Source organism: Camelus dromedarius, chromosome 14 (assembly GCF_036321535.1).
Source record: "Camelus dromedarius isolate mCamDro1 chromosome 14, mCamDro1.pat, whole genome shotgun sequence".
In the NCBI taxonomy this organism is placed as follows: domain Eukaryota; kingdom Metazoa; phylum Chordata; class Mammalia; order Artiodactyla; family Camelidae; genus Camelus; species Camelus dromedarius.
In genome coordinates, this window is record NC_087449.1 from 13,363,072 (window position 1) to 13,373,671 (window position 10,600).

Below are 10,600 nucleotides of genomic sequence, written 5' to 3' on the forward strand. Positions count from 1 at the left end.
TAGCACAACTGAAAGGTAATGGCATTAATTTATTGGGTAAGTTAGATTACCAAGGCTTCCTAACAAATTAATCTTATTTTCTTTTCACTGAAACCAGAGTGAGCTTAATTTTATATTATTTATCTTTACTACTTATAAATATTAGGATCGATCTAACTCAGATTTTTATGCTAACATAAGAGAGATTCATTCATATCTGTGCCAAGAAGGCAAGCTTTAAGGAAAAAAAAATCTGTATTGCCAGAAGAGAAATGTTATTTATTTGAATGTAATACTATGTGGCTATCTGTACCTCTTCAACTCTTTTTTGGGTTGGAACTAATAAAAAAATTTTAACGTTCAGGCACAATTATTTTATAATTACAGAAAAGTCATAAAATTGCCCTAATTTTCTCAGATAACCTAAGGTTCAGCTTTGCCTTTCTTCTCTTATCTCAGTCCTCTAAAGGTTATTTACACTCACTGGTTCTGCATCTTTCTCGTAAAACATGAAATGTTACAACACACTGTGTAAGTAAGTCTAAAACCAAAATCACATCCTTGGGAAGCAAGTTGATTTTACTGAGTAAAAATGAACTGTGAAGTGGAGGAGGTTTAAGCATTTACACCTTCTCCACGGATTTTAGTTTACTGAACTACTTTAATCATTTCCATATAAAATCCACAACGCACAAAAATTTCACATATATATGCTGTTTTATATGAGAGCACTTATGTATTACACTTTTTCATGGACAATCAAGCCTTCGTTTGCTCATCCTGTTAATAATCACCAGTATCATACTAACAGCAACAAGAAAAACAAAACTGAAAGAATATCTCATGACAAAATGATGAAATAATTTCCAATTATTCTTTATCTGTAGCTGTCTCTCTCTATATATGTATTTTTTCCCTTAATAGAGGCACCGGGGATTGAACCCAGGACCACATGCACGGCAAGCTTGTGGTCAACCGCTGAGCTACACCCCCAATCCCTCTATTTCTTAATAAAGCAATTCCTTATCTTCTAGGTAGCAATCTCAAATTTTTAAGCATACACACAAAAATTCCATTTTCAAGAACAGATATTTATGGCATAATTATGGCTACCAAAAGCCATAAGAATATTTTGACTTTTAGAAAGCCAATTTCTATATTCTCTTTCTACATTATTTTAAGCAATTTAGGGCTAAATATATATGCAATTTCATTTTCATTACACTGAGAGATGTACAAATGTCACTCCTTCCAGTCTGGTGATCTTAAATTCTTGTTCTAACTTGCTGTGTTTATTTGCATGTTTCTTTTTCCCCAATTGCCGTCATCGTTTTATGTCCTAGGAGTAGCACTTCCTTCCTTGGGGCTGTACACATTTGGCCCTCTGTTAACAGTTCTGGCTGGAATAGCTTTGAACGTCTCACAATAGATTTCTGCTCTTGGTCATCTCTGTAAAAAGCTGAGTCAAATTGGACAGTGAGACAATGACTATATATGTTGTTTTTTCACAGGTCTCTGTAATTTTATAAATTTTGAGGAACTTAGAATTTGCAAGAGTGGTAAAAATGCTCAAAACATTTTTAACGTCTCTATTCCTTGTGAAATGGCATCAGACTGATATTTTCAGAATCAACATAAGATTCATAGTGGCAATTTTTAAAATTAACTATTATCCTTGTTATTTTGATTAATACTCAGATGTTATGTGCCAACTAAAACACAATTCTACTAGATTTGCTCGTCTAATTACACCAAAACTTAGATTTTATTGTAGATGCCAGTCTGTCATAAGAGTCATCTGTGAGTCTTTACCAACTTATTATTAACATTTATTTTTTGCTCTGAAGTTAATAGTGAGTATAAATTCAATTTGTGGAGTTAAAGGGAAGAAAACCATATTATGTGGTGAAAACTTCTAATGGATTCAGTTATCTATGTTTAAAATTAAGCAGATAAAATCACAGGACAATAAATCTTGAAGAGATTACTTTCAATTCAAAATAGAGAATTTCTATGACATAAACAGAGTCTATAAACGTGTAATAAACATTAAATTATATAATTATAAAAATTTATGTTTTATTGAAAATTATGCTAATATTTCCATCTACTGACTCTTGAGCTCTTGTTTCTATTGTTTGTCATTATCCAACTAAGTATTTGCAAATACAATACATAATTGGCATAATTCTTGAAATGTAAATATAGAAACAAAGTTAGCAACAGTGTGAGAATTCTGCTTTCCGGCCTCATACCTATGACAAGAATGATTTTGGGTCGAGGTCTTGTAGGATCAAAAACCTCATACTCCTCAATTAACTCCGCAGTCTCAGAGAGGTCCGTATCACTTTCTATGGAGTATTGATGGATTGGAGGGAGCCGATCATACCGTCGATATGGAAAGTTTGAATTTTCAGGCATTACTGCAAAAGAGTAAGATAACTTTGAAACGGGAAAAAAAGCACAATAAAACATTTTTTGCACTTAACCAATTAGGAGAAGAAATTTAGAAAATTAAACTTAATGGAGTTTGACTTTTTCAACGGGAAGAAGATTCTAAAAAATCCATTAAGCGGTCAGCAAACTTTCTCTTAAAGGGCCAGATGGTCAATATTTTGGACACAGAGTCTCGTACTCAGCCACAACAGCAGGAAAGCAGCCTTAGGCACTATATAAACAAATGGATGTACTTGTGTTCCAATAAAACTTTGTTTATAAAAAGAGGCAGTGAGCCAGACTTGGCCAACGGGTCATAAGTTTGCCAACCTCTGCCCTGGTGGAAACTTCTTAAGTAGTGCCTTGTTTTGTCTGGTAGTTGGTATACATCCTGGTCTCCAAAAATGGTGCTCCTCAGAGCTGTGCAGTGCACAGCCTTCAAAACTTTCACAGCCATATGCTCCTGCCCATGGAGGCAATGTTTATGCATAATTTATTTCATTTACCTATAAACATAGACATACGGTCACTATGATCCAGGGACTCCAGTGTAGTCCAGTGGAATGGCTTGGTGGCATAAATATTGTTACAAGACAGGTAAAAGAGCAGCAAACAATTTCTACATTTGAAATATCTTTCAACATCATTTTATTTTCCCAATATTTGTTTTCTTTAATCTCCTTGATTTAAAAATATAACTATGAAGATTTAAATTCACATCTACCACGACAACAAATATTTGCCATTGATTCCAGGAAGGCTAGGCTGGATCCATCCCCCTGTTAATATGGTTAGTTCTATAGCATATGGTTGTTCCTACTGCATCCATTATGCTTCTGATTATATTTTTAATGTCTGACTTCATCACTAGACTGTAAGCTCCATGAGGGCAGGTGCCATGTTTTTTCTTTCTTGATGGCTACAGCCTCATTCTTAAAAGAGTGTCTGACACATAGTAGTACTCAATAAATGGTTATTTTACTGCTAAACTGACTCATTGACTGTCTTCACGGAAGTAAAAATAGAAGGGAGTGCTGGTTTTGAAGAAAATATGGTGTGTTTGGTTTTGGACCTGTTGAGTATACGACGATAATCAGATATTTCAGAAGGAAAGTTCTACGGACATTTGGAGCTATGGGACTAAAACTCTTATTCATGAGTAATGATTGTACACATATGGCAGAAAAAAATGGATGCTCATCTCACATTTATGATACAATGCTTTCAAAAACTGACAGCTAATAATTTATCTTTGCTTTTATCATATTTTTACTTAGGAAAGTAATTTGCTTAAAATTATTAGAATGTTTCACTTCACAAAATAATTTTTCATGATGAATAGATATTAGCATAGCTATGACAATATTTCAGCAAAAATGCATGAATCACTTTTTATTTCTAGAAATAATAATAATGCTTTAAGTTACTAGGAAGTTAGCAATTTTGTTGATCTTAATAAGCTATTCCATAAATGACAGTTAAAACCTACAAAGCACAAATGTGTAAAGCATCTCATAAAATAAAATTTTACTATTACATGATAACTCAGTTTGGAAACCATTTTCTGTCTTTTAGCATATGTTCCAGAAATAGGATGATGTGATACAACATTCTTGTCACTATAGTAGGCGAAAGGTTCTATTTGATGACTAATTACGAGACCTCTGAGTGGAAATTCTAGTAAAGTATTAGTAGGTATGGAGATTAAAATTAACAAGCAATTTCAATTCTAATAAAAGTTAAACCTACATTTTCCACTCATGTTTTAGCTTATCCTGCTAGATCGAGTTCCAAACCGGTCATTTTTTGGCCCAATGTAGCCCCTTGGACGCATTTTGTTTAGCTCAACATTTTCCCAAAATTTATGTTTCACTGCTCTTAGACAATGACTGTTCTCTCTTGTCCCCCCTACCCTCATTCTCTATGACATACTTGGCCTGCCTAGCTTCTACATATAATCAGGTAACAGTCAGTATAAAATAAAAGCATTCACATTATTCACATTTCATTTTGTTACAAAACTGTCACTTTATATAACTAGGCTGAAAGCAGCCATTCCACTAAGTGACTGTCATATCCTCTTAGACTTAAATTAAAAAATGTAAAAATATTTCAGACTAAATCCAGTAATACCTGAGGTTTGTTAGCATAATGCGTAAAAGTTCAGAGAGTTCTCCATACTTACCTCACTTGATTTAATAAGGGCCCAGGGCATGTATTTCACACTGAGCCAGATTCTAACATAATGAAGACACTCTGGGAAGTAAGTTAGCCATCTTAGGAAGATGCGTGAACTTTTCAAGCTCACAAAAATATCATCTGGTTCACCTAAGCAGTAATTTACTAAGTGGTGTGCTGCAGTGGTAACTGGCCAAAGGCACCCCAATCCTAAATCACCTAGTGGTGACCCTGCATGGATAGGGAACATCTGGAGATGTTTCTGAGAAAACATTGTTTCTGCTTTCCCTCCCTGCTTGTGTTTCTTAAAAATTAACACACTATGACTTTTCCCCACACCACATTCAAATAAAATCGAAGTGGGTCATGACTAAGTAAGATAAAACAAACTAAGACTTATTTGCCCCATATATTTATTGCAAATAGAATAATTGTCTTCACTTCAAATTCTGTCTTTAGAGCTGAAATTTTTTGTGGTGCAACTTTTGAGAATGGTTTAAATTTTGAAAATATAATGATCTTGGTCACTCAGAAAGAATTAATTAGTTTCCTCTGATTGGAACGGACTCCATTTTGCACACACATCTTAATTTTATCTGGAGCCTAAAAGGCAGATTGGCTGTTGTTGAACTACCAATTTTGATAAGCACATACTTCAGAAAGCTATCAGAATACCATGAATCTCCCCTAGTGAACTCCAGTTCTTAGTTCCAAAGGAACCGAAATTGTTAAACAAGTTTATGTCTTCCATTTCCTTTATAGCACCCAGATGCCTAATCTCATGCATTGCATTCAGTAGCTGCTAAATAAATCTTGCTTGAATGAACTAGTATAAACTTTATATGCGTTTATAATATGAACTCTGAATGTGAAAACACACGGATAAGTTAAATCTCTTCTCAGCTAATAAAAACATGTTGTTATATAGTAACCACCAATTTTGTCTGTCTTCTACTCACTTATTTGGAAAAGTCTTATTTGCGATTTTAAGAAAGAGTCATAGTTTGCTAATGCAATTCATTTTGCAAAATAATGAAATCAGTGATGAGAAATTTCACCAAGCCTTTAGTGAAGTGCTGGGCGATGCTATGTAATTTTGTTTGTCCTACCATGAGTAGCTGAGAGAGATCAGTCATGTTCTGGAACCAAATATCCTTTCTGGCGTTTGTTAACCGAATACATTAAATCACTGCCTGCAGTCTGTATGGTATTAAAAAGAACAGCTCTAACTATAAACTGTCTATTATTCTACATACACATTACCATTTCTTAAAAAGGATCTCCGTGACTGTCCTCCATTAAGTGGAGGTAAGGTCTTCTTTTCCTGGCTTACAAATGTATCCCATTTCACCTTGTCACAGCCGCCGAGTTCCTTTACTTTCTGCAAACAACTTTCCAAGTACTCTACTGGATCTTCGGGCTTAGAACACATCAGCCCATTCAAAAGGCTCTGAAATACAACAACAAAATGTGCGCATATTAAATACGTCTTAAAACCACCTTTGTGGAAATAGTGTATATCCCATCTTTGAATTCTGGGTTGTTTTGGTTCTTTGCATTTATGAAAATAAACCATTTGAGTTGAAATTATGCTCTGATTGAGTAGTTAAGATAACCCCTAAAATTCTTGCCCAATTAGTTTTCAACTCAGCACTCTCTGTCTTTTAAAACAATTAAAGGAACTATATTGTTTAACATGGAAGAAACCTATCGAAATGGGATAAAATGCAGCGTGTAAAATGCCCCAGTCATGATTTATCTCACTCCTACCCATGCTTAAAGTCTCCAAGCCTCAGTTTCAGAACGTTTTTTTTTTAAAGGCTTAAAACATTCAATATCTGTGAAGTACATATTAAGTGCCTGACACATAGTAAATAACAAATGTTGGTGGTTTTGTCATCATCATCATCAGAAAGTCTCCCCTCTGCCCTCAGGTTGGCTTTCAGATCCCTTCTTGGGTGTTCATGACACCCAGAAAAAAAAACTTACCTGTCATTTATACTAAAATCATCAGTTTTTGGTTGGTCACCTCTTTTAACCTATAAGCTCTTCAACAATACACTGTGGGTCTTATTTATTTTTCAATATCCAGCCTCTGACACTGTCCCTTGCACATGGTAGGTGCATACTGGACTGCTCTCTAATTAGGAAAAAATTCAAGCAAAACATAGAGTCTAAGTCTAAAAAAATATTTGCTATACAGTAAGTCACTACAGTATCTGTTCAAGTTACAGAGGAAAACCTGGTGTCTGATGTGTCACATGTACCAGTTTCTAAAAATGCTACACACCTGGAAATGCTGATTCCTTGGAACTGAACTGATGTGCAAAATATTTCCTTCGGAGTATTTCATGGAAAAAGCATAGAGGATTATTATCACCATTATCTGTACACAAAACACACACCCTTTGAAAGACTGACATCTTTCCTGAATACAGTATTTTATTTTCAAATTATTCTGGTGCAATTTGCTCAAAATGGTAGGCAGTTGCTACCAGGTACATTTGTCCTCTGAAATCCTAAATAGTGTGGGATAGAGTGTTCAATCAGAGGACTGACTGCAGAGGGAGGTCAACTGCAGAGGGAGCAGATGAAACTAACCCGAGCATCCACACCCAGTTTGTGGCCATCCACACACCCACTGACACGCACATTGCATTAATGCCTCACACTCCTCCCAGTCAACTCCGTGGCAGTGCTTACGCTGTAGTTTTGATTCCAAAAACCATACATTCCTTTTTCCACACCTTGCAAAAATATGATATGAGATAAAAAGGAGATGCCAGATTATCTGTGCTCCATCAAATCACTCAAGATTAGGTCTTTAATTTTTAAAAAATCCCTATTATTGCCTAAAATGAGTGTACAAACTCAGTTTTTTAATGGAAAATATACATTTCCAGCCTCCCTAAATGACTCTGACTCCCCAAAAGGTACTGATTTTAGGAGGGAGAATAGGTTCCACTTATCTGTGAATAATTTGAATCCTTTCTTCTAACAATCAGCCACCATCAGGATCCAAAACAACCAGCAGATTAAAAAAAAAATCACTCTATTTGAATTAATCCTTCAAGAATTTGGATAATCTAATTTGACTTTCCCCAGTATTCAAATTAATTGCCAAATCTCTGCTCTAAAATGCAGCAATACAAGATCAATATATACACCATTAGGTTAACTAGAGTTAAGAACTCAGACAAAATCAGGGGAAAGTGGTTTTTGTTTCAAACATTTAATCTAAAAATGGAAACACATTTCAAAGTTGAACCTACCAGAGATATCCCATTTAGCCTACGTGATGTCTCAAGTCAGGAAGAAATCTGAAAAGGTCGGTTAGATACAGCTAGTTGCTTGACAATATGCAGATTCAATAATCAGTCACTTGGTCTATAACGATATCTAATATCCACAACTGTGGCCAATGTTTTGGGTTTGGTAGATACCTAATTGCTAAACTTCGTATACCTGGAAACTCTGTATACCTATATCGTGGTTTTGAGGGAGAAAATCCAGTTGGAAACTTGAAGCATTTGGTTTTGCTGTCTATACTCATTGCATGGAGAGCTGCCAGATTTGACTTCTCTCTCGGGCTGTGCACAGCACAGACTCTTCCTACTGGAAGGATGGAGTCTTTGGAGGTCACCAGCAGTCTCCTTCCATCTTCCTATTGCCTGGGATTGCATTTGAGTACACTGTATTTCTGTATTTCACTTAAGCAAGTTGAATTCCTTTTCTGGGTGTGCCCTATTTTAAAACATCTTAGAATGGCCAAGGAAAAGCATCGTACCTTAACAAAAATGCCTGCCATCACTTATTTGCATACACAGCATAGATTTTCATGAACAAACTATCAAAATTCTCTGTGGTTATCAAAGAGGAAACAGTCCCCAAATTTATAAAGAAAAAAGGTGTACTATTAAGCAGCACTTTGCAATCAGGTGACCTTCCTGTGGATGTTTCTAATTACCATTTTAGGGATGAAATTAATTTCAGTAGCAGTATTCATGACAAAAACCTTCAGCTCTTCATTTCCACATTTACTTTTTGAAAATTAAAAAAAAAAAAACTTTTAACAAGAATCCAACATACTCCCAAGATCTGTCCTTATGCAACACCTCCTGGTTATTTTCAAATACTAGTAAACGCTTGCTAGATTTGGGTTTCGCATACCAGGCTTGTGCTCATTGAGGGATTTACCTGGAAATCATGGCTTCAGATGGACCTGTAATCCGTGGCTTACAGAGCTGAGAGAAAATGAAGATCTGTAATTATGGCGGCCCATTTTAAAGATAATTTGGGAAAACAGAGCCAAAATTATTTTCCCAAGTAGTGTTATAAAATTCCTTTTAGCAGAACAAATCCCCCAAACAGGAGAAAGAACAACGCATGACTTAGTTTACTACATCAGTCCACAGAAATGGGGGACCAGTTTTCAGGGCTCGCTCTGTGAAGGTTGGCTCGTTTCCATTTTATTTTATTTTTTTAATCTAAGTAAAAACACAGGATTCAGGAATGTTTTAAAATTCAAATACGGGGAGAAGGAAAGATGCAAAACGTTCCGCGACGTAAGCTACGGTTTAGAACTAACCAAGGTTCCAGTTCATCCCTCAAGCCTCCTCTCCCACATTCCCAAAGTGTCCCTCATCCTCCGGGTCCCTGGTGCAGACGATGCTGCGATGAGGTCGGAAGACAGAGCAACAGGAGTCAACGCCCGCCTAGCTGCTCCCTTTCCACTCTTTTTCTCTAAGTGGGTTGAAGAGGGCAGGCGAAAGCTATGGGCTGGGGAGGCGAGCAAGGAGAATCATCCTTTCCACGGCGACAGAAAACGTGCTCAGGAGTTCATTCACCGAAAGCGCAGAGCAGCGCTGGGTGCCTGCCACCCGAGAGGCAGCGCTGCACTCGGTGGGTTTGGACTTGCTTTTTGCATCTTCATCCCTCTCTTTCAAGCGGTCTCTGGGGGAGGGCTGCTTTCATCCCCACTTCCTCTTCAACGCGGGGTGTGGGGGGTCCCCACTCTGGGCGCGCGGAGGGACTAGGGCTCTCGACCCCTCGGTTCCGAATCTTTGCTTGCCGCTGGGCGCCCGCGTGCCCACCTGGCCTGGCCCCGGCCCCCTGAGAGCGCGGCCAGACGTTGCCTGTAGCCCACCCTGGGTGTCCACATCTGAGGGGTGGGCTGGGGGCAGCCTGCTTCTATAACCCGGCTAGAAGACTGAAACTTAATTTGCAAGATGGGGGCTTCTGAGCGCAGCCATCCCGCAAGAACCCCCGCAACCCACCAGAAAGGCGACTACCCGCGCGGCAAGAGGGCGAGCGAGCTTCTGCAAGCACCTTCACTTCCGTGCCCCGCGTAAGCTAGGTGGGACGGGGCGCGGCTGCCTCACCCAGAGCCCCGGAGGTGCCCTCTCCCGACCCTCCCGTCCCTCTCTGCCATACCTAGCCCCCTACCTCGAAAAGCTGAGGTATTTCCCTCCGGGCCAGATACTCCTTGGCATCGTTGGTGTTCATGGCTGTGCCGCGCGTGCCTTGGGGCGCAGGCGGGAGGCTCTCAGGCTGCGGAGACCTGCGCTGGGGCTGGCGGGTTCCGCGCCGAGCACGGTGCAGCCCTCGCTCTCACGCGCAAACGCTCACAGGCTCAGCTCTGGCCGCCCAGGCCGGACCCCCGCTCCGCCTCTCCCCGGGGGCTGTGGTTTCAGCGTTCCCGCCGCCCCCGCCTAAGCGCTGGTCCCCGCGCCCGAGCTGCGGATTCGGAGCGGCGGCTCCCCGGGCTGCTGGCGGCGCGGCCGCCGGGGGAGGGGCGGAGGGAGCGGAGGAGGAAGGACCGCGCGGCGGACGCACGGCAGCAGCCCGCCCGCCTCTCCCGCTCCGCGCACCGCGCTCTGCGCCTCCGGAGTCGGGTCTGCGGCGGCGGCCGCCAGTCACGGCGCGTGGGCTGCGCGGGGTGCGGGGGTGGGGACGGCGTGCGCGGGGGGCTCGCAGTCACACCCCGCCGTGTCACACCATCGCCTGG

The 10,600-nt window shown here is 39.7% G+C and overlaps 1 protein-coding gene across 3 annotated transcripts in view; it reads right to left on the reverse strand.

Annotated features, from left to right (window-relative positions):
* AK5 (adenylate kinase 5) overlaps positions 1-10,360 on the reverse strand; it is a 213,569-nt gene extending 203,209 nt beyond the window's left edge. The window contains exons 1-3 of one of the 3 annotated variants that reach the window (XM_031465421.2): positions 10,039-10,359; positions 5,857-6,043; positions 2,235-2,330 (exon numbers count right to left, since the gene is read on the reverse strand). In XM_031465421.2, coding sequence (XP_031321281.1) covers positions 2,235-2,330; positions 5,857-6,043; positions 10,039-10,098 — 343 coding nt within the window. In that variant the 5' untranslated portion in view covers positions 10,099-10,359. Of the gene's footprint in view, positions 1-2,234; positions 2,403-5,856; positions 6,044-10,038 lie in introns of all 3 variants that reach the window. The other 2 variants (XM_010989052.3, XM_031465420.2) reach the window with 2 other exon arrangements.
* Positions 10,361-10,600: the final 240 nt, after the last annotated feature.